General features: G+C 37.8%; 2 protein-coding genes across 3 annotated transcripts; one reads left to right on the top strand and one right to left on the bottom strand.

The window, feature by feature from the left end:
* Positions 1-3,912: 3,912 nt before the first annotated feature.
* recql (RecQ helicase-like) lies at positions 3,913-15,932 on the bottom strand. 2 transcript variants are annotated; one of them, XM_088367435.1, is made up of 15 exons: positions 15,850-15,932; positions 15,525-15,576; positions 14,297-14,521; positions 13,774-13,953; positions 13,577-13,683; positions 12,511-12,709; positions 12,280-12,446; positions 11,729-11,807; positions 11,503-11,651; positions 11,163-11,280; positions 10,944-11,082; positions 10,778-10,869; positions 9,643-9,859; positions 9,200-9,326; positions 3,913-4,760 (listed from the first exon to the last, which is right to left on the bottom strand). In XM_088367435.1, exons 2-15 carry the CDS (start codon positions 15,547-15,549, stop codon positions 4,140-4,142), a joined length of 2,445 nt encoding a protein of 814 aa, XP_088223561.1. In that variant the 5' UTR covers positions 15,550-15,576; positions 15,850-15,932; the 3' UTR covers positions 3,913-4,139. The 2 variants fall into 2 exon arrangements, with proteins under 2 accessions (XP_088223561.1, XP_088223562.1); XM_088367436.1 differs by having other exon boundaries at positions 15,855-15,906.
* A 389-nt stretch (positions 15,933-16,321) lies between these two features.
* golt1ba (golgi transport 1Ba) lies at positions 16,322-24,293 on the top strand. The gene is made up of 5 exons (XM_088367432.1): positions 16,322-16,491; positions 17,799-17,890; positions 18,013-18,191; positions 20,466-20,547; positions 23,337-24,293. Exons 1-5 carry the CDS (start codon positions 16,467-16,469, stop codon positions 23,373-23,375), a joined length of 417 nt encoding a protein of 138 aa, XP_088223558.1. The 5' UTR covers positions 16,322-16,466; the 3' UTR covers positions 23,376-24,293.
* The last annotated feature ends 3,470 nt before the right edge of the window (positions 24,294-27,763 follow it).

The following is a 27,763-nucleotide window of genomic DNA, read 5'->3' as shown; positions in this document are numbered from 1 at the left end:
AATGCTAATTTCTGGTAGCCCAAATTTGGCATTTCCTCTTGTACTGTTTGTTAGGTTAATGATGATATGATTAAAGTAACTTGAATACATATTTTTGACAAAAAAACAAAAAACAAAAAAAACAGCTTGATGCAAAAACTTGTTTCCTCCATTTTGGAAAACTGTTAGCTTTATGCTTTATGACAAACACTTTACATTCAAATAGGTCAAAATACAAACAGATATAAGAGAAACCAAATATTGATCACTTGGCTGTCTAAAACAAACAGGTGGAAATGGCACTAAGTAACGCAAGCAAAGAACAGATTTGATGATGAGAAAACTTGACTTCAATGAATTTAGCCTTCTTCGCTACCAACATGGTTTGATTTTATGGGATATCAGGGATACCAAGATGGTGTTACGCAAGGTAAGTTTCTTCCAAGAAAGACAGAACATTGGTCTTTATGTGCATTTTTAACAGGTAAAAACAGACAGTAGCACACTGTAGAAATGCTAGCTAGCAGGTTAGCCACTATCCATTGATCCATGACTTCAATGTTACTCGAAAAATTTCCTTTGCAGTAAATATACAAAGAGTTCTGGTTGGAACCATTTTCAGCCTGGAACAATTACGTTCATTCTACTTGGAATTCAACGAGCGCCACCGAATGGATAGTGTGCCAAATGCATTCTTTTTACGTCTAACTTTACAGTGTTACCACATCTGGTCTGGGTGTGGCTATTAGAATCTCAAATAGTAACAATGTGCAGCCGATTGTGACTCATTGAGGAATTTTTTTTTTTACAACCACTGCTCTGATGGTTTCCTCAACACCTGGTCTTGCGACGTGTCCGAGTTTGAACGAGAACTGGACATGTTCTCCTTAACCAAATCTAACATTACGTCAATGCACCCAAAACATCTGTATTGTACGATCTTTCAGCTCACACACCCAAACCGCTTGCTTAGATTATTGAAAGAATAATCGAAAGAAATATCAATGGAAAAAAATCAATAGTGACAGGCCTAAAAACCAAATTAAAAATAAGCATTTTCAAAAAAATAAAACATACAAAAATTAGCAAACCTGCTGTAAAAACAAATTAAAAACTGAACTGAATTTGAAAAGAAAAAGTTAGTTTGAAATAAAAATTACAATGTGAATTCTTGCTTGATCCATTCCAATGGGATAAGTCAAAGTCAAAGTCAGCTTTATTGTCAATTTCTCCACATGCCAAAGACACACAAAGAAACCGAAATTTCGTTCCCCCCTATCCCACGGTGACAAGACATGGCTCACAACAGACAAACAAGTAAACAGGTAAAACAAAAGCGTGCTGAATAAATAATGAATAAATAACGCAACAATAAATAAATAAATAAGAGGAGCAGGAAAAAAAAAAAAAGGAGCAATTTTTATTCCTAATAAAAATAGGATAAGGACAATCCTAAACTTTAGCATCAAAACTATTTTGAAACCCCCAAGAACAACATTTCATCAGGATTCTGGGCATGATTGGATTACCAAATCAATCTTCTAATTTTCCTTGGATCCGGATCACTTATCCTGGTTTAAAATACCATTTTCTCTGGTCTCAGTTAAACCTCGTTCCATCCCCGTTATGTCATACCCTCAGCTTTAACGTTTTGAATGTCACTCCTTTGCCGAACTCTAAACCTTATTCCCATTTTTTAGCTCTGACGTAACTGGACGACTTAATAGGACAACCAAATAATTCCAATAGGAGTGGCCAATAATTTTTTTTTTTTTTAGACTTTCCTGAGTAGCCTGTACTGTCTCAAAAAGTAATTTTCACACAGGAAGTAAAAGCTCTGGGCTTTAATCTCAACATGCACTTCTGAATTGAACTGAATTCAATTACCAGCCCATACAAGAACATTTATCATTTTTTATTTAACAAGCTTCAACTATTGACTCTTAACAGTTTTTATTTATCATGATGCCGAGCTCCCAAATTTGACTTTCAACTCAAGAATGACATCGAGCTGAGTCCTAGTGTTACCTCCTACTAACATGAAGCCCATCGTTCATGAATAATTCAGCTGTATTCTGATTTTACACAGGAGATGTCATAATAAGGGATTTGTACCGTTCTAAGGCAAAAAAATGTCGACATAGAAACGATTCCTCAGTTATTAAAATAATTGTCAATTTGAATATCGATTAATTGATTTTGACAGCTCTAAAATGAATTCAGTGAACAATCAAATATTAGCATGTGTGATTTTGTGTTCTAGGGTACTGCATTTAACTTTAACCGATTGATACGGCATTGTAAAATAGATTCAAGGTTTCAAAAATATTAGTTAAGACACTCTCGCTAACACATTCATAGCTAGTAACATTGAAATAATGTCCTGGGGAAAAAAACAGAGTTGTGAGGTAGGATGAATAAAGGCTCTTTGAAAGACATTTCAAAGAGAGAGGTAAACCTATGTATGCAAATCTATAAACATAATTTACGTCAGATTCTAACACAGCTGCTTTTATTGAATATTTGTTACTATGGAACACCTGGGGATTCATTTGCAATGAGGCAGTGAAGTTGGATGGATCACATTCTGAATTGGAAATAAAACGAGCTAAAATTTGTACTTGATGTTAGCATGTTAGCTAAACATTAAAACACATGATCAAGATATTAGCCTGGTCGGCTCATGCAGTAATTATTAAACGTTAGTTTTATTTTGGTCTGCACAATTGATGTCTGCTTGGTGTAACAAGTTTAACTTGAGACTGAATTAAGAAAACTTTTTTGCTCTCTCGACTTGTATTTTTCAATCTAAAATTCATGGGGTTATTTTTACGGATAGAAATATCATCAACTAAAATGCAAAAATCAAGCAAAGGAACAGGATTTGAATTAATATTCAATGATCCTTGAGGACAGGGAAGGGGAAATAGGGTCTAATCCTAAATATTATTTATTAACAGAGTGTAAGATACGATCAGCTTTTTATTTATACATTATTGAAACCACAACATGGTGTGTGCATATATGAATAATGCAAACCACCTGGCATCTGGTTCCTTATTCTGTTCAAACTTACATTGCACCCTTCGGCTTCTATCACCCTCACATTCTTTTAAAAAGAATATCACTCTGTCCCCACCGTCTATGGATATGCCTATTTTAAATGGTTCATGTGGCACACATGGACGTATTCCATATTTCAAATGACAGCAATGTGAACAAACAATTCAGAGTGATGAAAGCTTCCTCTCTTGAGATGCAGATGGCCAGAGGTCAGTCTGTGAAAAGAGCGAGAGACTGAAAGCTGCATGTGGGCTACAGGCTTGAAAATCTAGTCGACAGTAGGAGGATAAAACATGGCAAGGCTTTTTAAATCTGACTGGGTGGACGGTGCTTCTGTCCTTGAGTTAGTTTTTGCATCTCATATTAGGTTTGAAAAACAATCTGTTAGGTCAAAACCATTGGCATGATTGGTTCCAGAGCCAAAACTTCAGCCATTACAAATTTATTAACTGTACTGGTGATATTTAAAATAACCGTCTATGATTATGTTGGGGGGGAAAAAAATCACTATTTAAACCAAGAGGGACAAGGAGAGGAGGATTCTTCATCTTGAGGAGAGTAACCTCAAGAGTATTGTAATGTCATCTGCGGGGTCCCGCAGGGATCAGTCTTCAGCCCTCTATTGTTCAGACTTCCGCTTCGTAATATCAAATGTAAATATAACATTAGTTTTGAGACGTAGTATTAATGCCTTGTACTAGCTAACAAATGCTGTAATCTGAGAGGCGTGCCTTGCTGAGATTAAACAATGAATGTCCTGTAACAACAATGAAAAAAGCGAGATGACTATCCCATTAGTTATTCATTCAATAGTCCCCACATTTTGTAAGTCACCCTTTTTTTCATGAAATCACTTGCAGAAGTCAGATATTTAATGAAAGATCGTCAAAGACTGCTAATTTAAGCTGTCTTTTTTTATTTTTATTGTACAAATAGAACAGTCTCAATGGAACCTGGCACCTAGTACACAAAACGTTGAATTTCAACAAACGCCTATGATTCTACTTAACCATTTGAGTTGATATTATATTCCAAATTATTGCATAGATTCTGGGTGCGTCATGATTTTATTACAATAGAAACCCGTGCTTCCAAGCTCACTGGCGGACCAGTTTCCTCCGACTGCTGACACGAGTCCACAAGCTGCGGGCCGTCTGGGTGATGGTCATCCTGCGGGGAAGTCGCAAGGACTTTAAAGGTTCCCGGATACAAGCCAGCAGCCCCGACTCATCGGGCTGCCCCAGATACTCATGAGAGATGTAGTTGATTCTCCGTAGCTGATTCCTGTAGTAGTTCTGTAGATCACACAGCTCCTCGGCTGCAGTTTCGGAAATAAAGGAGGCCTGGGAGGGAGAGCTGGGGACTGTGTAAGAAGGTGGGTCAACAACTTTAAATGGAGCCGAAACGACCACGGGCGATGAATTTGCGTGGGGTTTCTTTCTCGCTCTTTGAGGGGTGGTGGATTTACGTTTAGAACAAGACGTAGCTGGTGCATTAATTTCAACATTCACTTCAACTACGTGTTGAGGCATATCCGTCCCCTTGTCTTCTTCACCAGCAGAACTGTCGGTCCCATCAGCTGGGTTTGTATTAGGTTTCCTTGCCAGGTTCTTGTGTGCTTTAAATTGTTTCTGCTTCGATTGGGGGGGACAGCTGTTTTCTTTTACAAAGGAGTAAAAGATCTTATCAATGATCTCCTTGCTGGGAGCTGCCACATCCTGTCATAACAAAAATCCGTGTTAGTGTCGAACTATCGAATCTGTATCAAGAAATTGTGTTTGTTGCGTTAAAGACACAGCACAGCATTCAAGAGGTGTTAAAACTGGGGATAGCAATGATTCAATATATAGTGTAAACAGAGTAATTGTGATTAATAAAATGTTAGTGATGTTAGTGTCTGGGATTCCATATTTGGATTCTAATAGGAAGGCTTCAGTATTTTGGAATATGTCTGAAATTGTTTTGCCAATTTATCCATACTGGAGGCATTAAGAAACGAAGCAGCATCCAATTTCAGACAAGCATGCTCCAAGAATAATAATTGCTTCTCTGCACCAATTGGTCATTTAATTCTTAAAGTTGAATCATTCCAGTGTCTGTTGATTGCCATGCGATGAGCAGATGAACAAAAATAAAATGGACTGTACTTAGTCAGTTTCTCCTCAGGATGGGATGGGGAGGGGGTTACTATGTGAGCTCTTTCTTGACTTTCTTGGACACTGGAGCTTCTCCATCACTCTGATCTGATCCCTTTAGCACTTTGGCTTTTCCCCGGTCTGTCTGTGTTTTTACCTGTTGGCCATTAATGACGACAATCTTTACCCGAAAGGGATTCAAGATCCTATAGGTACCAACCCAACAGAGTACCAGCCCGAAGAAAAAAAAGATTGCTAAACTGAGCATTCGGAGTGTAAATGTGATCACCTTGATGCTTACAAACATGTTGTGATTATTTTTTTGTTGCCAAATAGATTAATATTAGTCTTGTCCGAGCACAAAACACAGCCATGCTTTCCAGTTTATAGCAGACTTGACCCTTTGCGGTTTCTGGATTGGTCTTGACCAGGGGTGTCCAAGTCCAGTCCTCGAGGGCCGCATTCCTCCATGTTTTCCAAGTTTCCCTCGTTAAACACACCTAATTCAATGATCAGGCTCCTGCACAGGTGTGTTTAACGAGGGAAACTTGGAAAACATGTAGGAATGCGGCCCTCGAGGACTGGACTTGGACACCCCTGGTCTTGACCATCGAAATTCGCTTCCTTTTCATTTCAACTTGACCATTCATAAGTTAGCTGCAATTACTTGAACTGATGATCTTATTCAGAAAAGGCTCCAAAAGAATTTCCAAATGTGTGTAAATCTCAAGAAAAAGACTGTGTGTTTCATGGACATTCTCTTGAAGATTGAAATTATTCGTATCCATCTTGGGCTTGTAAATCCTTGACATTTTATAGAATCATCCGCACCACCTAATAAAATATTTACCGTAATTTTCGGACTATAAGTCACCTTTTTTTTCTTTCATAGTTTGGGTGGGGGGCGACTTATACTAAGGAGCGACTTATGTGTTTTTTTTCAAACATTTTCAAAAAAAAGAAAAGAAAAGTGAAACCGCGATAAACGAACCGCGATGTAGCAAGGGATTACTGTAATTTGAATTTCAAGTGACGTCAGCAGCGCGATGCGGCGTGGCGTGGCGGTTGTTTACAAAAAGGACAAGGATTGATAACGGGATGACGAAGATGACGAAGGGCCCCACGTACTACCGGCATCATTAGCGGCTTTGCTTCTAAGTGACACGGAGGACGAAGAGTTTGAAGGATTTAAGGATTTGGAGTGACACAGAAGGTTTTACGCACGCCCGGTCCTACTCTACGGAGCTTTCTTTCACCTCCGTGGATTGAAGTCGGGGGCCGGCGCTCGGCTGGGTGGCTGTCCAGGGACGGTGGATGGGGCTCAGACATGGCTTTTACACACGCCTGGTCCTACTCTACGGAGCTCTCTTTCACCTCCGTGGATAGAAGTCGGGGGCCGGCGCTTGGCCGGGTGGCTGTCCGGGAACGGTGGATGGGGCTCGGTCATGGCTTTTACGCACACCCGGTCCTATTCTATGGATCTCTCTTCCACCTCCGTGGCTGGAAGTCCACGCTGCCACATGCCTGGAAGTTTGTTTTGTTAAATAAAGAGTCTTCTACCAAACCCACGTCTTTCCTTGTACTTTTTTAACGCTACAATATATGTAGTTATATACTAGATCTGTGGAATAATGACGAGGCTGACGTCAGGGCACACGCGCGGCGTTGTTGACAAAGGACGAGGAATTTAATCGATGGATTTAATGATTTAGAGTGCACAGATGGTTTGATAATATTATTGCTTATATAATAGTTATTTGATATCTAATTTATATATCGTTATATGGGCCTGTGGAATATTTTGAAGTGCAAGCGCCGTGAGCGGCGCGCACCCATTGTTGACAAAGGACGATCGATGGATTTAATGAATTGGAGTGACACAGATGGTTTTATAAACGTGTTATTTATGTAATAGTTTTTTTAATAACTCTGAATGTTACGTCAGGCCCGTTCTCAGCTCTTCGTTTGTGTTTATATCACGTTAGCATACCTATCGTTTAGCCTGTTGTTGCTCTTTCATGACTGTTCTTGGTGTTGGATTTTGTCGAACAAATTTCCCCCCAAAATGCGACTTATGCTCCGGAGCGACTTATATATGTTTTTTTTCACGTTATTGTGCATTTTATGGCGAATGCGACCTATATTCCGGAGCGACTTTTAGTCCGAAAATTACGGTAGTTGTTGTCTGAGCCTGGATACATATTTTAGTTACTGTGTGGAATTCAGATTCGAAAAAAAATATTCTGACCACAATTATAGTGGAACATTTTCAAATTGCCAACAAAGAAGTGATGAATTAGGGAATGGACTCTATATGACAGCGGATGCCTATTTGAAAAATATACGATAAATGTATGACTCACAGAACTGGCATTGTACTGGTTTGTTTTTGCCCAAGCTGATGATATGATGAAAGATCATTTTAAAGATGGATACTGTGTAAACTAACACTGTTACGTTGATAGATGAAATGTTGCTTAATTGAACCATTGGCTCAGTTTAGCAATCCCTTGACAACAATTATCGCCATTTTGATAAATGCAGTGTTATTACCAGGTGGTGGAGCTTGGTATGAAATCAAGAAGACATATCAGAGTATGGTGATTAATAATTATCTAAATCAACTACATTGGATTTATACATGATTAATCATGTTAAGAACTAATGAAAAGCCGCTGTTTGTGACTTCATACAATGTAACTAATAAAACACAATGAAATATACACAAAAGTCAAAACAAGGCAGCATTTGAGCACCAGCGGTGACTTACCTGAACTCAGGCCTTAGAAAATGTGAGACATTCTAATGTGAAATTGATGAGAAAAAAAACCCGTACAAATAGACACAAAGGTCGGAAGAAAGTGGTTAGAGAAAACATGAGGGGAAAATGTCATTAAATGTCACAAAACTGTAATCACAAACACAGGAGAGTAAAGGGGTTAAGAGGAGCATGAAAATCAGAGTGTGACATTAACTGGAAAATGGATTGAAGTGTCCACACTTCTTATTTTAGTTAGTCATTAACAACTGCAGTGTCAATTGACAAAAATTGTACATGTTTATTGTTCTTGTGTGTATAGTGTGACTATCGTAGTCTTTGGAGTACTTCAACTCAGCGGTGAGATTAAGTCGCTTTATAGAAACTCTGGTTATTTTGTCATGATGGCTTCCGAGCAGGGCAAATGGTATTTGTAAAATAATTAATTAAATTCATGTAACTAATGCATTACAAGAAACAATTACAATTAAAAAAAAATTAATTGATACAATATGTTTTTCATAAAAGATACATTTTAGTCTACCAATAGTCATCTGAATTCGAATTAAATTAAAAAGTTTATTTACCGTTAGGCTTCATACACAAAACCTGATTTTTTTTGCTGCTTTTCATGACTGAAATTACTGCAAGAAATTATGGTAAATATAAAGTATTGTGTACTGTATTTTCTGCACCGTAAGGCACTTCGGGTTAAAATGTGCGGACTCAATTCTGGGAGCTTTTCTGTATTAAATCCACAGGACGCGCCACATTATAGGGCGCATGCGGAAGCCACATAGAACAACTTTAACATTTTGCACAAACGATAGTATTTATTTATCAATGGTGGCGGAGGTACGTACTCTATGTGTTACGTACAGCTCTGATTGTTTTTGTTTTTTTGCCCCGATCTACGTAAAACGTAATATCCTAATTGGTTCATCGGGTCTACATATTGTGCCTGTATATTACGGGAACCAAACAAAACAACTTTACAGATTTTGGAATTCGGTACACACAAAAGGCGCACCTTGTTTTGACCAAATGAAGGGCTTTTAATTGCACCTTATAGTGCGGAAAATACGGTATACATATTTGCTAATCAAAGTGCCCATTGTTTTGTGTCCCATATTGTTTTTCACAGTAATATTGTTGATATCTTGGATTTTTTTTTTAATTAAGAGGAGTTAAGAAAAGATCAGAAATACAGTAAATCAGGTAAATGAGCATGCATATGTGATACTTTGGAACAATTTTAACTCACCGATGAAGAAGACAAATTTGCCTGCATCTTCATGCGCAGCATGTGTGATTGACTCTTCAGCAGGGGAGCTTTGCGGCCCAGCAGGAGGTAAAAGTGGGTGGTGTATGGAGTGAAACTGAAATCCTCCCTAGAAAATGGAGAGCAAACAATGAAATTATAGATTTATTAAAGAGGAAGGAAATCCCCCCAATAAATAAAGTCGAAGATCACTTTTTTTTTTCATTTGCCTTTGGTTGGTATCAGTGACTTTTACTTTCACAATAACAATATTAAAACCCAAACATTCGCAATATTCAGGGTTTTAAAGTATTTATACTGAATAGATGGATCAAGTAGATTAGACAGGTACTGTTAACTGTATTATCGTATTTTTTGGACAATAAGTTTGGACTATATGGTTTTTGACCGTCAAGTCATTGCTATTCCACAATGTGACATGTAACCTGAGGTAGCCTTGTAGCAGCAGGTAGACAATCACATCCTCAGCTTGTGCTCGAGACAGCGTGGTGATCTTCATTAACTTCCTGTGCTTTGTGGGGCCCCTCCCCATCCAGGCCTCCAGCAACTTTAGAGGAGTTAGCTTCTCATCCATGGATTCTGCCAGTTCCAAAATCTGCACCACTTGCCTAGCATGGTGGGTAATGTCCACAGATATGACATCTGAAAGTGGAAAGATGCTGGTCAGGATTTGTTGTTGTATAAAAGTTACAAAATACTTTTCTTTCTCAAAATTTTAAATCAGTTTTGGGTAGATTTCCAGTACTTATGAAACACTATTATTTTTAATTTTCTTGTTTACATCCCTGCCACCAATAGTTTTCCAATTATGCTGTACAAGTCACAACTCGCATGAGGTGCTAAAGGGTTTGAACGTGTAGGTCTATAGTTTTAAAACAAGAATACGGTATTTTAACAGATATACTGAAATTAAAAGTTCTAAAACTATGAAATATATTGAACCAAATTAAAAAGAAATTAAAATAAAATAACTGAAAATTAATTGCACATTTTAATATTAATATATGAAAAAAGTGGCTTTTATTCTACCTCCGTCACCCTTAATGCAAATTTTATTAGAAGCTAAGAGCAAGTGGGCATTCCTTTGAAAATTATTAAAGTCCCAATGATCATCGTCACACACACATCTGGGTGTGGTGAAATTTGTCCTCTGCATTTAACCCATCCCCATGTGATTTTTGATCCATCCCCTGGGGGAGAGGGGAGCAGTGAGCAGCAGCGGTGCCGCGCTCGGGAATCATTTGGTGATCTAACCCCCCCAATTCCAACCCTTAATGCTGAGTGCCAAGCAAGGAGGCAATGGGTCCCATTTTTATAGTCTTTGGTATGACCCGGCCGGGGTTTGAACCCACAACCTTCCAGTCTCAGGGTGGACACTCTACTACTAGGCCACTGAGCTGAAAGAACTCAGCTGCTAAGTTCTGAGGCGTTTTGATGGGATTTCAGGAAGACGTTGCAGTCTTAAGAAGCTAACCTCCTCAAGGGCTGGATTTTACATGATTATCAAACTCTTAAAAACATAATTGGCTCTGACTGACTTATCACCTCTCACACACAAACCTTTTGCATTGCGGCAGATATCACACATCTGGTTGCATTGTTTCTCGTCCCACACTTCGTCAAAATGAACAGCCAATAGAGAGCGACGACACCTGCCGAGCGCAAAGAGAGATCACGTGATCTATCGAACATCATGTAAGGAACTAAGTGAGGCTGAAGGTTTTACCTGTCAACATTCTGGCAGTAGGTCACCATCTGATTCAGCTTCTGTTGACCAACATTTTCCATTACTACCATTGAGCTGATGCGGAAGATGTCAGAAAAGCCATAGTAGATGATACAGTCAGCTGGGAGATCGTCTCGACCTGGAGACATTTTGAAAAGCAAACATTACATCACATATATTACATTATATATAATACATATTTTTTTCAACTTAGTGTACCTGCCCGTCCACTCTCTTGATAGTAGTTTTCAACTGACTTGCTCATGGTGTGATGGATGACAAACCTGACATCAGGCTTGTCTATTCCCATGCCAAATGCCACTGTAGCTACAACCACCTATAAAGATAGACTTCTTCTCAGCTTCAGTCAATGTTACTTCCTTATACGGTGGCTGACGGCAAAATTCAAAATTATTTGAACCGTATTTTTCAGATTTATGAAGCACATAAGGCACAGTCTCAGGTCTAATTTAGGAAAATTTCATAAATCGGGCAAACTGGGTTGTAGTGCGCATGGGGTTATAAATCGCGTTGGAATGCGCTCTAAATTACCCAATACCTGCAATTTGCCGGAGGCCCACTTGCGATGAGTTCGAGACTTATCATCAGGGTTCAAGCTGGCATGGTAGGGAGCAGTTAGGATGTTCCTTTGTTGGAGTTCAGAGTACACAGACTCTGCGTCCTTCTGAGAGAACACGTATATGATTCCTGTGGTGTGAAAAGAAAATCATATTTACATGTAAAGACATTTTTATTTTATTTTCTAGTCTAATTCACTGCAGTACCTGACTGGTCTTTGTATCGATTCTTTATCAGCGAGGCAATGTCGTTTATTAACGCCTCGTCAGTAACTTTGGCACGAAGCTAAGAGACGTAAAGATGTTTAGTGGTTCATCAACAGATTATCATTGAAAATGAAATGCATATATGTTGCAGAAGTGAAGAAAATTAAGGGTATCAGTACGTTTGTCTTTCTTTTTTTTTTATAAAAATCTGAGAATAGTCAAATCTGAGTGTGCCAAAATGCAGGGGTCAACTGAAGTTTTAAAATGTAATATCAGCATTCACCACTAGATGGCAGGCTCAACAATATTAAAATTTTGAGTGAGTTGATTTTTGTGGGAAAAATAAATGATCATAATAATTCATTGCACTTCATGTTGGTTGGATTTGATAAACTGATTCGAACAAGTGCGGCTGTCAATTTTCGCACATGTCCTGAGTGTTGTTAGTCACTTAAATGTTGAACAGATGTACCAAAGTCAAATTACTTGTTTGGCATGCTCAAACATGCTCAATAAAAATTCTTGAATCTTCTTGAACCTTGAATCTTTACCTCATAATAGAGATTGGTGCGGTTGAACGAGGCTGTGAGTGAGATTGGCTTTGGCACACACAGGATCTTAGCACAGTCCTTGAGGATGCTGGTGGTCGCTGTAGCTGTGAGTCCAATCACCGGGACCTTCGGAAACTGCCTCTTCAGGATGCCCAACAACTTGTAATCTGAAGAAGAAAAACTCAAACTCTTAATGGCCTTCCCTTCACCACGTGATGTAAAACGCATTACCTGGTCTGAAGTCATGTCCCCACTGGCTGCAGCAGTGCACCTCATCGACAGCGATACGACTCAGGAGATTTGCATTGTTGGCTTTGTCCAGGCGAGACATAAACATCTTGCTTTTGGCAATTTTCTCGGGTGTCACGTACAAAAGCTTAAATGGGGGCTTCTTGTTAATCATGCCAGCTAAAATGCTCTTAGTGTGCTCCTGTAAATACAAATACAAAAATACATCTGACGGTTCGAACTTGGATATTGTGTTGTGGATTATCGTATTTTAATAATCAAGTAATTGTTTAGAGATATTTTTTAACCAAAAATTGTCAAAATTCTCTGGCTTCAGCCTGCCAAATGTAATAATTCTGACTTCTCTAGTTCTTCATGAAAGCAGACTGATTTATATTTTGTGTGTTATCAAAAGAAGACATTTGCAAACTACTTTTATTACTACTACTACTTTTACTTTGGAAAACAATGACCATCAATCTTACTAGTGTAATATTACACAAATGTTGTTTAGTTGTTTTTAATCACTAAATAATACCAAATTATTTGTTAAAAAACATTAATCAGAGAATAATATTTTAAAACCCTAATGCAAATAAAATTGTAATAAATTTTTTGATTGAAATAATAGATTCTAAAAATATACGATAGTGACAGGCCTAGAGAAAATTTGCAACTCTAAGTGAAAACATTTCCTCCCAAGTGTCACTGTTGAATGTCTCAAGTGTGATGACGCAAGGTTTATTTCAATTATTGTTGTCATCTAATTTATGACTTACCAACTTGTGTTTGCTGTAGAATTTTGTGAGGCTGTCGTAGTGCAGCTTAAAGTCTGAGTTTTTATTGAGTTAACAACTCTAATTTAAGGAGCCTCTCCTACAGATAATGCACAGAAAAACCCATAGATTAAATACACGGATTGCAGAACTATCGCCTGTGATCTGATGAGACAACGGTACAGTAAAGCTAATGGGTTCTTTACTGTTGTCGACCAAAAACGCTGAGCCAGACGACAAAAAAAGCTTAACTGTTCGAGATGATGAACTGAAATATGACTCCAAGTTACCACCTTGCTACTAGAAGCATTGAGTATTTCTGCTGCCACATTGATGGACTTCAGGTACATGAGCTGATCCTCCATCAGCGACACCAGAGGAGTCACAACCAGTGTAAAGCCTATCATGGACACAAATGTTGTTTACATCATTACAGCATTTCATCAAGACTTAAAAGAAAATCCACTATGTGCTTTGGGTGTTAGCGTACCGTCGGAACACATCGCAGGTAGCTGATAGCAAAGGCTTTTCCCTCTGCCTGTGGGCATCACCAAAAATAGATCTTTTCCAGACAGTGTCAGATTGATGGCCCTCAGCTGCAGGGGTCTGAACTCGGTAAGGTGGAATAAATCCTTCAGGTGCCGCGTCACATCTTTGGACCAAGCAAACTCTAAAAACGGTGAAACATTGTTTCAGATTGTCACCAGAATGTAGCTGGTTGCCCTCCAAATTATTTTTGGGCGTAATAACAGAGGATATTAATTCATACAATTCACTTGAATAATACTCCCATAGCCATTTTGTGGCTTTTGTAGGTAGTTCAACAAAGTAACCGCCAGATGTCACTAGTGTACACAGTCACGTCTAAGCAGAGAGTTTTGTCATTTTAAAAGTGGTGAAGGTGTGATTTCATTATTTAGACACATGATAAAATGTGCAATGTCTTCTTAAATGCTGAGATATTAAAACAAATGTTTTTCAAGTGGTGTATGGTAAGAAGTATCATTGTGTACCTGTGCCATCGTATTGCTGCATTTCCTCTTTACTCATTTCAGAGCCAGTTGTGGAAGACTGGCTGGACGAAGACGATGCAGATGCAACATCGCACGCCTCCTCCAGCTTGCACAGGAGCACAGTCTTGCGAGAATTCAATTCAGTTTTCTTTTCAAGGAGCTCTGCTATCTGCAGCTCCACCAGCTCCAGCTCGGCTTCCACAGAGTCCAGCTCTGCCTGAACATCTGAAACATAATGATAAAATAAATGTGAAATGTTACAGAAAATGAAATTAATTCAATTGATTCACTCTTTTGGTTCTCCATTTTGTTTCAGGGAAATGAATCTACCAATACTTAATTTAAATTTGTATCATAAATTTTGTCTCCAAACTATGTAGAGCAGTGTAAAAGTCACTAACACTGTTACCACTCATTCCAAGAAAAAAAAATGGTTGCCTCCAACCACGCCACCAATCAAGCAATAAAAGTGTAGTGTGACAACTTATGAGAAACAATGTTAGAAGTACTTTTTTTAGCTATTTGATGTTTAATGGCGAGGGTAACTTTATCTAGAGCCCCCACCGCTAGCCTGGTTGAATAAAAATTAAATAAGTAAAGATTATTGTGAACCTCTTTTACTATTACTGTAGTTTGACAATACCAAAATATATTGAAGGCAATTCCTTCTAATGCAGTTTGTTGCAACGATAAGTAGCCAAAGTCTTGCACCTGCACGTGTTTATCCTCTGAGGCTAACACCTGGAGGGTTTATTATGCCTCTCTTGTGTCCCTATTAGATTCTCTTGCCACCTGCCACAAACTGTTAAAGTAACCCCCCTAAAAAACTTTGTCCATGCTGTTTGTTTGTGGCAGGTGGCAAGAGAATCTTGAAAGTTCAGGGGTGTCAAACTCATTTTTTTTCGCAGGCTGCATTGTAGTCATAGCTTCTTTCGGAGGGCCATTATGACTGTAAACCCAAATAAATGTATGAGCACCTCATATTATATACAGTAAAAGCTACAAAACAAACTGACAAATAACTCGTTTTCAAATCAGACGAGTAAAAACTGGTCAAATATAAAAAAAAAAAAAGATATTAAAAGTGAAGACAATTTGCAGTTCTAGTAAAGACACACGAATTTGATGCACAATTTGTCTTCGCGGGCCACATAAAATGATGTGGCGGGCCGTAACTGGCCCCCGGGCCTTAAGTTTGACACAGGTGCTTTAACATATCAAGACTCACCATTTGTCTGACCAACACCATCCATGATGTACCAAAATCATAAATCTGAATCCTGAAAAAAAATTAGCAGGGTGGAATTATTACATCATACTGAATAATGGTCAAGGTTTAGCATTTAGTTAAAAAAAGAAAATTGAAAAGCTTTTGAAATACAACTACTGTAACTGTAATTCAACGAAATAATACATTAAACAGCAAGTTAGCTAAAGTAGCCTCACGTTACGAAAACTAATTTTTGATATCGAACAAAGCGCCTACTATACTAAAAATCAATTAATAATACAGAAATACACCGAATGTAGAAAAGGAATGTCTAATAACAGACCTGACCATTCAAACACTGTTTAGAGCGTTTTCCTTGTTGGCGAACCCACGGTTACTATGGTTGGACGTTTTTATGAGTCATTTGTGTGCCCTGAGTTTTGTCTCCAAGGTTACCAAGCAGACTTATGTCTGCATCGATTCAACAACTACAACTACATGCTTGTAGTTTGGGTAAAAATGTATATCTAAAATATATGCTTTTATTTGTGGTGTGACTGACCGACTCCATAGAATTAACAAAATGCAGTTACACTGCACTTAAGAAAAGCATCGGGCAAACTTAGCTAAATTATTACAAAATACAAAATAATAGTTAAAAGTCTGTATTCAGTAAGAATATTTCATATTCAACTCAATTCGTAATGACGTGTAATTTCAAAAATTGTTGTCTTGCAAAGCGTGTTTTGTGTTTGTAAAATAAATAAATTAATTAATTTAAAAAAAAACTGCTGCCATGAAGGCAACGCGATGTTCTCCCGGAAGTTGTCATGGGGCGAGGTTGTGTTTCCGGAAGACGTGGCTGTTGCTGCAGTGGCAGCTGGCAATCTTAAGATTCTTACATGAACCACTTTAATTTTTACGTTCCATTTTACACTTACTGGTCAAATTAGTGCCAAGATGATTTCCTTGACGGACTCGCAAAGTAAGGCTTTCTGTTGCTGATGATCCAAATAGCTTTCACTCTTTTGTACGCACCCGGCGTCTTGAGCTAGCTGTTAGCATTTGAGGCTAATGCTAGCTCTTATTTTTCGTGCCTACGTTTCACTTCAGTGAATTTGTTTCGTGCAATAATCGTTTTGTTTCTGGATTTACTAAATAAATTCGGATTATAGTCTGTTTGAATTATCAAAGTAGTTTGCGTTTTTGTTATACAGGGTACTCAAAGAAAAACAATCATGTATCCTACATTTTTCCGATGTAGAGAAGTTCTGCCTTTTTGTCAAAAGTTGTTGTACCAGTGGAGTAAGCTTGAGTTCCAGTTTAGCTGGTGTGAGTGAGCATTCTAATTTTTATTGGTGGAAGATGGATGTATTCAAAATGCTTTTTTTTTCTCACAGTGTTTGCAAATAGAAAACCCGGCGCGCAGATGTGTTGTATGTACTGTTAATAGTTTAAGACTTATTTTTTGTTTGTCTTCTAGATAGAAAAAAATACTAAAATATCTCGGAAATTTCATTAAGTCATAAAGTGGTCACAAGGTGTTTGGGATGAAATATCAAATTGTTCACCTTCTGGTTGCTTGAAATTGACTTCAATTGTTGAATTGTCCTAAAATATAAAATACTCATTTGCATTAATGATCAGAAACGCAAAAACAGTGGATTGGAGTTCAAATTGTTTGATTTGAGGCTTCAAACTATACTCCTCCACTGTATTATTATAATATATGAATGAATATTATTCATTATTGTGTTAGGGCTTTATTTGGTAGCTTTTCTATAGAATGCTATGTAGTCAGCAGCAATTGTTTAATAAAAAATGTTGCAAAAAATTTTGCATTAAAAAAAAAAAACTTCACCTGAGCTAAACCCCTGTCAACATGCACTAAGAGTTCTGAATTGTCCTAAAATATAAAATACTAATTTGCATTAATGATCAGAAACGCAAAAACAGTGGATTGGAGTGCAAGTTGTTTGATTTGAGGCTTCAAACTATACTCTTCCACTGTATTATTATAATTATAATATATGAATGAATATTATTCATTATTGTGTTAGGGCTTTATTTGGTATCTTTTCTATAAAATGCTATGTAGTCAGCAGCAATTGTTTGATAAAAAATGTTGCAAATGTTGCAAAAAATGTTGCATTTAAAAAAAAAAAAAAAAAAAAAACTTCACCTGAGCTAACCCCTGTCAACACGCACTAAGAGTTCTGTTGCACATTAACAGGTTTTTTTTTCTGTCAAGAAACTTGAACGCGACTGTGTATGTGTGCGTGTGCCCTACAGAAATCGGAATGGGATTAACAGGCTTCGGTGTGTTTTTCCTCTTCTTTGGGATGATCTTGTTCTTTGACAAAGCACTTCTGGCAATTGGAAATGTGAGTTTGTATGTTCTATTGAATGTCTTTACTGTATTTGTTTGCCGTTTTACATTCAGTATAGGTTTAATCCTATACAGGCTTATGTAATATACAATACGCTTAATTTTTTTGTCCACTAGATCCTATTTGTTGCTGGACTTGCCTTTGTCATTGGCCTTGAGAGGACTTTCCGCTTCTTTTTCCAAAAGCACAAAATGAAAGCCACCAGTTTCTTCTTAGGAGGTGTGTTTGTGGTGCTAATTGGCTGGCCCATAATTGGTGTTGTGCTGGAGGTCTATGGATTTTTCCTCTTGTTCAGGTAAGAGGACACTGCAAACAGTGAAACCTGCACTTCAACTACACAAATCTGATCAAAATATGCTAAGAGTGATCATGCATGTCGTGAGCAAAGTGTGGTGTAAATTCCAGATCTGGAGTTTGGAATAGGGCTGCTTGATTATGAAAAAAAAATATTAATAAAAGATATTTTGGTTATAATTGAAATCACGATTATTTAAATGATCTTTTTTTTGATACAAAGAGTATGTTTAAAATTTAAAAAAAATTAAATCAGTTTAAATTTGTTGAAATATAAGTTCCTCTTGGACCAAACAGACTTTATGAAATGTGTTATTTTATTTTGTAGAATTGTTCTTTTACGATTATGCCAATTTTGTAATCGTGGAGTGTCAAAATTGTATATTATAATAAATAAATTAATAGATATAAAATATTCAATCAATCAAATTTGTTGAAATGTAAGTTCCTCTTGGACCAAACAGACTTTATAAAATGTGTTATTTCATTTTATAGAATATTTTTTTTTTTTACGATTATGCCAATTTTTAATCGTGGAGTGTTGTAATCGTAATTAAAGTTAGATGAGTTGCGCAGCCCGAGTCTGGACTGTGTGGAACTGCTAATGTGGAATAAATACTTTTAACTCGGTATTTGCAAACACGTGTAAACGTACTCCTAAAAAACAGTAGTCAATTTTAAGGTTAGCAGGTTGTCCGAATCGGTTGAATTTAACTAAAGTAACTTGTAATCTAACTGTTTCTTTTAAAATCAAGTAACTAATAATTTTAAAGTCGTGTAATCAGTTAGATAACTAAGTTACTTTTCCAAGGTAACTGTGGCCACAGCATAATACAGATTAATGTATTGCTTGTGTTTTCAGGTTTTAAGATTACCAAATTACTTCACTGGTTTCTTTTATATCAAACAAATTGTTTTAGGTTATTCACCTGACATGTTTCGGCGGTTTCTTCCGCCTTCATCAGAGTGTCACAGATGTGATAGTGACGCATCTTTATCAGCAGATGGATGAAGGCGTGGCTCACCTGTCAGATTTGACAGGTGAGCCACGCCCTCTGCTGTCCATTCACCTCTCCACTGAAGAAAATAAACATCAGCGTTGGATCAGGGAGGCCATTGAGATCCGCAAGCGGGGCCCGAGAACCATCAACAGGGATGAGGGAGCCTATATGCTCTCTACAACCTGGAACAGCATTCTGGAGAGGTGAATGGACAGCAGAGGGCGTGGCTCACCTGTCAAATCTGACAGGTGAGCCACGCCTTCATCCATCTGCTGATAAAGATGCGTCACTATCACATCTGTGACACTCTGATGAAGGCGGAAGAAACCGCCGAAACATGTCAGGTGAATAACCTAAAACAATTTGTTTGATATAAAAGAAACCAGTGAAGTGATTAAATAAGGAAAAACAAAATGAACTTAGTACAAGGATTACCAAATTAGTCGATAATAATTTTTGATAGTCAATTGTTTAGATAGGCGGCTCGGTTGCGCACTGGTTAGCACGTCCGCCTCACAGTTAGGAGGGTGCGGGTTCGATTCCACCTCCAGGAATCGAAGTTTGCATGTTCTCCCCGGGCCTGCGTGGGTTTTCTCCGGGCACTCCGGTTTCCTCCCACATCCCAAAAACATGCTTGGTAGGCCGATTGGGCACTCCATATTGTCCCTAGGTGTGAGTGCGAGTGCGTATGGTTGTTTGTCTCTGTGTGCCCTGCGATTGGCTGGCAACCGGTTCAGGGTGTCCCCTGCCTACTGCCCGATGACGGCTGGGATAGGCTCCAGCACGCCCGCGACCCCCGTGGGGACTAAACGGGACAGAAAATGGAAGGAAGGAATTGTTTCGATACCATTTGCAATTTTAAATTGCCCAAATCCTTTCAATTTTAGCTTGTCAGCAGTTAATATTCTCCACTCTTTGCCATCCTTCGTGAAAGCAAATTCATTAGAATTGAGTTGAATCAAAATAGAACACATGCATTTACTTTGGAAAACAATGATCAGCATTACAGTAACAGAATCGTAATTGTTTCCTATTGTTAGTGCACAAAACTCAAAATGAATGTGCAGTTTTTTTATTTTTGGGGGACGAAGTTAGAACATGTTTTTTTAATCCAAATCATTCCTGAATTGACATAATAATCGACAGATTCATGGATTATTCAAATAATCAGTAATTGTTTGTGTGAAGGCCCTTGAAAAATAATCTGATATTAAAATGCAAATGCAAACACTCATGTCTCTGTTTTGACTTATTCTTTTGTGTCATTGGTCTAGAGGCTTCTTCCCTGTTGTAATAGGCTTCATCAGAAGGATACCGGTCCTTGGCTCCATCCTAAACCTGCCCTTCATCAGCGCAGTAAGTCTTGTGCCTTTTAGTTGATTCATCAACCTGGTCAAACACCTCCACTACTATACATAAACCACAATGTAAATATAAATATCTCAACTGTTAAAAAGGGCATTAAACACCGCTGGGTGAATGCGTGCTTTAGTCTGTGGTCATTACTCATTTCAGCGGGTGCAATAAGTTACTCAATTTATTGAAGATGCCCCAGGACTTGTGTGTGTTTGTGTGTGTGTGTGTGTGTGTGTGTGTGTGTGTGTGTGTGTGTGTGTGTGTGTGTGTGTGTGTGTGTGTGTGTGTGTGTGTGTGTGTGTGTGTGTGCGTGCGTGCGTGCGTGCGTGCGTGCGTGCGTGCGTGCGTGCGTGCGTGCGTGCGTGCGTGCGTGCGTGCGTGCGTGCGTGCGTGCGTGCGTGCGTGCGTGCGTGCGTGCGTGCGTGCGTGCGTGCGTGCGTGCGTGGAGAAAAAAATCCAATTGGGATGACTGTTTCTGTGCTTTTGTTTTTCAAAGCCTTCGTAGGATAATCAGCAGTTGTGGTCAGTCACTGTTGATTTTCCTCGCATGCATGTAATGCAGTCATCAGTAGTTGATACAAACACACCCTTGTTAAAATGGCTGAATCTTTCCATCTTTACAACTTGGTTCAAGTGATTAGAACTTCTGAACTTGATTAACCAGAGTTATTAAAGTCAATATGCAGTCATCCAAGCATCCATGGAGAGGGAATTTTTTAAAATTTCATGGTCATAGTTCACATTAAAGATGGTAAAAAAATTTAAAAAGTGCAGAAAAAAGCTTTTACTGTGAAACACAAATTTTTGACATTTTACCTGTGATGTGTAGACTTTTATAGCCAATTGGACATCATATTTTAATTCAATATTTAATGTTTTTATGTACAATATATTTTAATACCGTGCGGTGTTTTTTGCACTGAAATAAGACTGAAAAAAGTGGGGGTCATCTTACATTTGGGGTCTAGACATTATACCAATTCACAACGCTAGATGGGGCCAGATATCTTTAAAGGGAATGCTGAACTTAACTCCCCAGGCCAAAGCGAACCCCTGTCACAAAGAATAAAAATAAAAATAGCAGTAGCACGAAGAAGAAAAATAAAAAATAGCGGTAAGAAAGAAAAAAGAAGAAAATAAGAGAAGAGATAACAGAAAATGTGAGGACAGTGACACGGAGCACAGCGAGGCAGAGGATCTTTATGAGTGACGTTCTGACATGACAGATCTCAGCTACTCTCAAGTTTAAACCAGTTTGCATTATTTTATTGCAATGTTTTTCCTTATTCAGATTTGTTTCAAGACTACAGTTACAGTTAGACTTCACTTTGATGGTCAATGCAGTTATTGCAATTTTGTTGCTTTATCACAGTAGATTGGTTTATTTACATTTCAAAAACCAGAAGCCATTCATTTACAAACGTGATTGCACTTTAATTTACACATTTAAATGTTCAGCTATTAAGATGTAATAGACAGATTTTGCATGATTTGAATGAGGCAAAATAACATGCTTTTTCTCTCGAATATATTGTTATAATCATTTGTTTCAGATGTACTGTAATTATTATCTGTTTAAAAATTAAATTTGATGCCAATACGGTATATTCCGAGAGTATAATTTTGAATGTTAAGGCACACACCACAGGGCATACAGACAAAAACAGTCTAACAAAAATTAATTAAATCGAATGTCTGAAAGACAACCTTTTGAAAAAAGAAGCTGGTTGATTGCTAATCCTTTTACCTTCAATAGCATTTTTTGAATACAATTGTAATGTAAAAACAATAAATGACTCTAAAGTAATGCTCATGAGTTAACTATCGTCAATATGGACTATTTTTATGGCACTTGTTAACATTTTCCCCATTTACTGTTCAAATAAACAAATAAACATTTTGTATCGTTTAGTGATAAAAACAGTTAAGTAACCATTGAACAATAACACACAAGAGGGACTAAAGTTGTACTCGCCAAACATTTTGAAACTGATTCACTTACCAGTGCAGTTATTATTTTCTGAAGTAAAGCCACACTGCAAATTTTGATTAAACACATAAGATAATCTTTGTTCGTTACTGTTGAGAAGATAACATCTGAGTATTTGGACAATTCCAAGGTAAAAAGTAGCTTGAAACGATGACTCGATTATTATAACCGTTGTTGATTTGATAATTGATTACTTGTCGATTAATCGACTAATTTTGACAGCTCAAGTTAACTGTGACAATTCAATATAACAAATTGTGATACTTTGTGCTTTAAAATGTTGCTTTTTTAGGCTGGTCCTTCTGTTTTGATACTTGAAACGATGACTCGATTATTATAACCGTTGTTGATTTGATAATTGATTACTTGTCGATTAATCGACTAATTTTGACAGCTCTAGTTAACTGTGACAATTCAATATAACAAATTGTGATACTTTGTGCTTTAAAATGTTGCTTTTTTAGGCTGGTCCTTCTGTTTTGATACTTGAAACGATGACTCGCTTATTATAACCGTTGTTGATTTGATAAATGATTACTTGTCGATTAATCGTCTAATTTTGACAGCTCTAGTTAACTGTGACAATTCAATATAACAAATTGTGCTTTAAAATATCGCTTTTTTAGGCTGGTCCTTCTGTTTTGATACTTAAGATGCTATTAAGTCTTTAAAAAAATGAATAGCGGTAATCAAATCAATGTCTATTGTGATTGTCCAGTTTCCCTGTGGCTTGTCCCGTCATTTTTTGTTGTTATTGTTCCAAACTGAAAGTCAACACAGTTGCTTTCTTCTCTTTCAGTATGTGGACAAAGCGAGCGAGGGCAACACCATGGTATAACACTGACATCTTGTATGCAAATAGATCTCGGTTTGAACGTAGCAGGTTAAACAGTCTGCTGATGGAGAGGATTTCAAGTTGCTCAGGTCATTCAGTAACGTGTCCGACGCCCACCTACAGGCGGGAGAAGAAGAAAGACTGCTTCTGTTTGCCTGTCATCACTGCCCAATAATAGGTCATCAACCTGTTACCATGCTATTCTTCCCCAATTGAAGGAATAGTGGACAGTTTTTGCTGCATTGTCCTTTTTGTGCCTCTGCTTTAAATTCGACAAATATTTTAAGTGCAGCATTTTATTTTTGCTGTTATTATGAGACGCTGTTTGTTTTTGTCTCGCAACTAATAACTCGTAAGATATCTAACAAATAAGCCTTTCAGTTACACTTTGAGAATGTGTATTTAAGAATTAAACAGATTTATGAGGTGATCTGAAATGCTTACTGTAAAGTCCTTGTAAACAACTTGTCTCATTTTGTATAGTTAAGCACATCCAAAAAAAGATGCAAATGAAGAGGTCACTTTTGTCTTGCTCCACTGTTTAGTCACTCGCTGCATCTTGAAAGTAAACCATGCGGATTGCCAACAGGAATGACTTTGTGGTCAAATACCAAACGTTGTAAATGTTTTTGTTTCAGTTACATGTCCTTTATGTTCATATTTGGCAACGTAGATTTTTTTTCATATCAATGGTTTTTATTTACTACAAAGTTTCCCCATTAATGAACTGTACAAATTGTGTTTAAAGTATTTTGTATAAATATTTGTCACTAAAGAATGAAAATTTGCTGGAGCTTAATTTCTTAAGAATAACAAACAAACAAACCTAATAATTTGACTTGCTGGACTTTTGTATGGTTGTTACAGTGATGGAGTGGAAGATCGAAAATAGAACACAATTGCTTTTATGAATCTATTTTACTTTTGTTGTCATGGTTGGATTTTCTTCCATTTACATGTACACATACATTACAATATTAACTGAATTAAACCACTGAGACATATCTGCAAATAAATGAAACGCGGTTGCTGAACCGCGAGTATGTGGGAGTCCACTACACTGCAGCGGTCCCCAACCTTTTTAGCACCACGGACTGGATTTTTGTCTGACAATATTTTCACGGACTGGTGTTTGATGACGTCAAGTTTTTGCGAAGAAAACTTCCAAAAACAATTTCAGAAAAAAACAAATCAAAATGAAATGTCGAAAGCATCAATAAATCAAATACCGTAATTTCCGGACTGTAAGTCGCGTTTTTTTTCATAGTTTGGGTGGGTGGGCGACTTATACTCAGGAGCGACTTATATGTTTTTTTTCACAAATTTTTACTTGATCATTAAGACATCACTTACAAGTATAGTTGACCACTTCCCATGTTATTTTTAGTACAGTTGATCACTTCACATGCTTTTTATATCTATATCTTGAACATATTCAAAACATAAAAAATAGAGAAAACATCAAATAAAGCAATTAACACTTTAAAGCACCATATCCAAGTCCACTGTCTGCTGTATGTACACTTGCTCCATTTTTGCTCCTCTTATATTTATTATTATTTATTATTATTTGTTTATTTATCATTTATTCAACACTTATTTATTCATTGTTTGTGCCTTCTTGGTTTTTTTTGTGTTGCTTGTATGCATATGTGTACTATCTCACCGAGGGATAGTGGGAACGTAATTTCAATCTCTTTGTGTGTCTTAGTATATAAAAAAAAAAATCGACGATAAAGCAGACTTTGACTTTGATAAAACAACCAAAAAAATATATATTTTCAGACGAAACTGGATGAGGGCGCTCCAAATTTCACTGTTGGCCGTGACTTATCAACTGGGTGGGCTTAAGAAAAATGGCACCAAAAAGAAACTCATATTTTGCAGGTTACAAACTTCAAGTTGTAAAATGTGCAGCTGAAAACAGTAATCGAGCAGCAGAAAGAAAGTTTGGAGAACCGTGATGTACCGATGGATTACTATTTCGAGTGACGTCAGTGGTACGGCGCGGCGCGGCGCGGCTGTTGTTTACAAAAAGGACAAACGTACCCACGTAAGGACTACCGGCATCATTAGCGGTGATCATTTCTAAGTGACACGGAGGACAAAAAGTTTGAAGGAATTAAGGATTTGGAGTGACATAGACGGTTTGAAAAACTATTATGGCTTTTACGCACGCCCGGTCCTACTCTACTGAGTCGGGGGCCGGCGCTCGGCCGAGTGGCTGTCCGCGAACGGTGCTGGGGCTCGGACATGGCCATTACGCACGCCCGGTCCTATGCCATGGAGCTCTCGTGTCTGGAAGTCCACGCCACCACACGCTTGGAAGTTTGTTTTGTTTAATAAAGAGCCGTTTACCAAACCCACGTCTATCCTTGTACTTTGTTAACGTTACAATATAGTTATATACTAGATCTGTGGAATAAAGATAAGGCTGACGTCAGGGCTGACGTCAGGGCGCACGCGCGACGATGTTGACAAAGGACGAGGAATTTGATTGATGGATTTAATGGATTTAAAGTGCACCGATGGTTCGATAATATTATTGCTTATATATTAGTTATTTTAAATATAGTTTATCTATCGTTATATGAGCCTGTGGAATATTTTGAAGTGCAAGTGCCCTCAGCCGCGCGCACCCATTGTTGACAAAGAACGATCGATGGATTTAATGAATTGGAGTGACACCGATGATTTTATAAACGTGTTATTCATGTAATTGTTTTCTTTAATAACTCTATATGTTACATCAGGCCCATTCTTAGCTCTCCGTTTGTGTTTGTCACGTTAGCATACCTATCGTTTAGCCTGTTGTTATCGTATCAAACGATCGATGGATTTAATGAATTGGAGTGACACCGATGGTTTTATAAACATGTTATTTATGTAATAGTTGTCCTGAATCACTCTATATGTTACGTCAGGCCCGTTCTCAGCTCCTCATTTGTGTTTGTCACGTTAGCATACCTATCGTTTAGCCTGTTGCTATCGTATCGAACGATCGATGGATTTAATGAATTGGAGTGACACCGATAGTTTTATAAGCATGTTATCCGTGTAATAGTTGTCCTTAATCACTCTATATGTTACATCAGGCCCGTTCTCAGCTCTTTGTTTGTGTTTGTCACGTTAGCATACCTATCGTTTAGCCTGTTGTTGCTCGTTCATGACTGTTTTTGGTGTGGGATTTTGTCGAATAAATTGCCCCCCAAAATGCGACTTATAGCCCGGAGCGACTTATATATGGTTTTTTTTTTTCACTTTTTGGGGTATTTTATGGCTGGTGCGACTTATACTCCGGGGCGATTTATAGTCCGGAAAATACGGTAATCACCGACTGCGCATTGTTTTTAGAAGTTTTCTGAGCAGAAATTGTCCATTTTTTAACTACAATCCCATTTTGGCAACCACAGTAGCTTATACATCTTTTCAGCCAATCATACGTACATGTTAGAGTGGTACTCACTCTAACTTATTTGCAAGAACCACATGGGAGACAGTATGCCCTTTGAGCACTTGCAAGTGGAGAAGTCGTTCGTCACTGTGCATACAGTGATGTTCGAACGAAGTCTGACTTTGGATTCTTGCAAGAGAGTATTTATTGAGAGAAAGCAGGGTGGGGGTGACAGGTTTGGTGGACCCCCGGTGTCTGGTGAGAACTGACCTTAACCCCATAGAAAATCTATTAAGTATTGTGAATAGGAAGATGCAATACGCTAGACCCAACAATGCAACAATGCAGAGGAGCTGAAGGTGACTATCAGAGCAACCTAGGCTCTCATAACACCTGAGCAGTGCCACAGACTGATCGACTCCATGCCACGCTGCATGAATGCAGTAATTGAGGCAAAAGGAGCCCCGACCAAGTATTAGAGTGCTGTACATGCTCATGCTGTTCATGTTCATGCTTTTCAGTTGGCCAACATTTCTAAAAAAAAAAAAAAAAAAAAAAAGTAATATTCTAGTTCTTTGAGATATCATATTCTATTTTTTTGAGGTACCGAATTTGGAGTTTTCATTAGTTGTCACTTATAAATATCAAAATTAAAAGAAATGAATATTTGAAATACATCAGTTTGTGTGAAATGCATGAATATAATGTACAAGTTTAACTTTTTGAATGCAATTACTGAGATAATTCAACTTTTTGATGATATTCTAATCTACTGGCCAGCACCTGTACAGCGTGACGTCTTCAAAAGTGTTAGGGAGCTGATCTGAATGAATACCACGTGGATGAGGCGCGTACACCGGCTTTTAAGGTGTGGCGGATAAATACAACAAAATAAAATGATACGACTGGCATAACAACAATGATATTGTGGTGTAATGTTATGTTTTGTTCACGTCACGAGGTGTAGGAGAGAATCTGGTCCATTTTTTTAAATAAA

This window comes from Syngnathus floridae, chromosome 22, assembly GCF_059516105.1.
Source record: "Syngnathus floridae isolate MCC-2025c chromosome 22, RoL_Sflo_1.0, whole genome shotgun sequence".
In the NCBI taxonomy this organism is placed as follows: Eukaryota; Metazoa; Chordata; class Actinopteri; order Syngnathiformes; family Syngnathidae; genus Syngnathus; species Syngnathus floridae.
The sequence above is the reverse complement of the archived record's forward strand: the minus strand, read 5'-3'. Positions and strand labels throughout refer to the sequence as shown.

What these genes read in the sequence shown, in the direction of transcription:
- golt1ba (XM_088367432.1), top strand. Translation starts at nt 16,467, where the DNA reads ATGATTTCCTTGACGGACTCGCAAA. An exon ending in TTCCTTGACGGACTCGCAAA is followed by an intron (nt 16,492 to 17,798) that starts GTAAGGCTTTCT and finishes TGTGCCCTACAG; the next exon opens with AAATCGGAATGGGATTAACA. An exon ending in ACCTGCCCTTCATCAGCGCA is followed by an intron (nt 20,548 to 23,336) that starts GTAAGTCTTGTG and finishes CTTCTCTTTCAG; the next exon opens with TATGTGGACAAAGCGAGCGA.
- recql (XM_088367435.1), bottom strand. Translation starts at nt 15,549, where the DNA reads ATGGATGGTGTTGGTCAGACAAATG. An exon ending in TGGTGTTGGTCAGACAAATG is followed by an intron (nt 14,522 to 15,524) that starts GTGAGTCTTGAT and finishes ATTATGTTTCAG; the next exon opens with ATGTTCAGGCAGAGCTGGAC. An exon ending in TCGATACAAAGACCAGTCAG is followed by an intron (nt 11,652 to 11,728) that starts GTACTGCAGTGA and finishes TTCACACCACAG; the next exon opens with GAATCATATACGTGTTCTCT.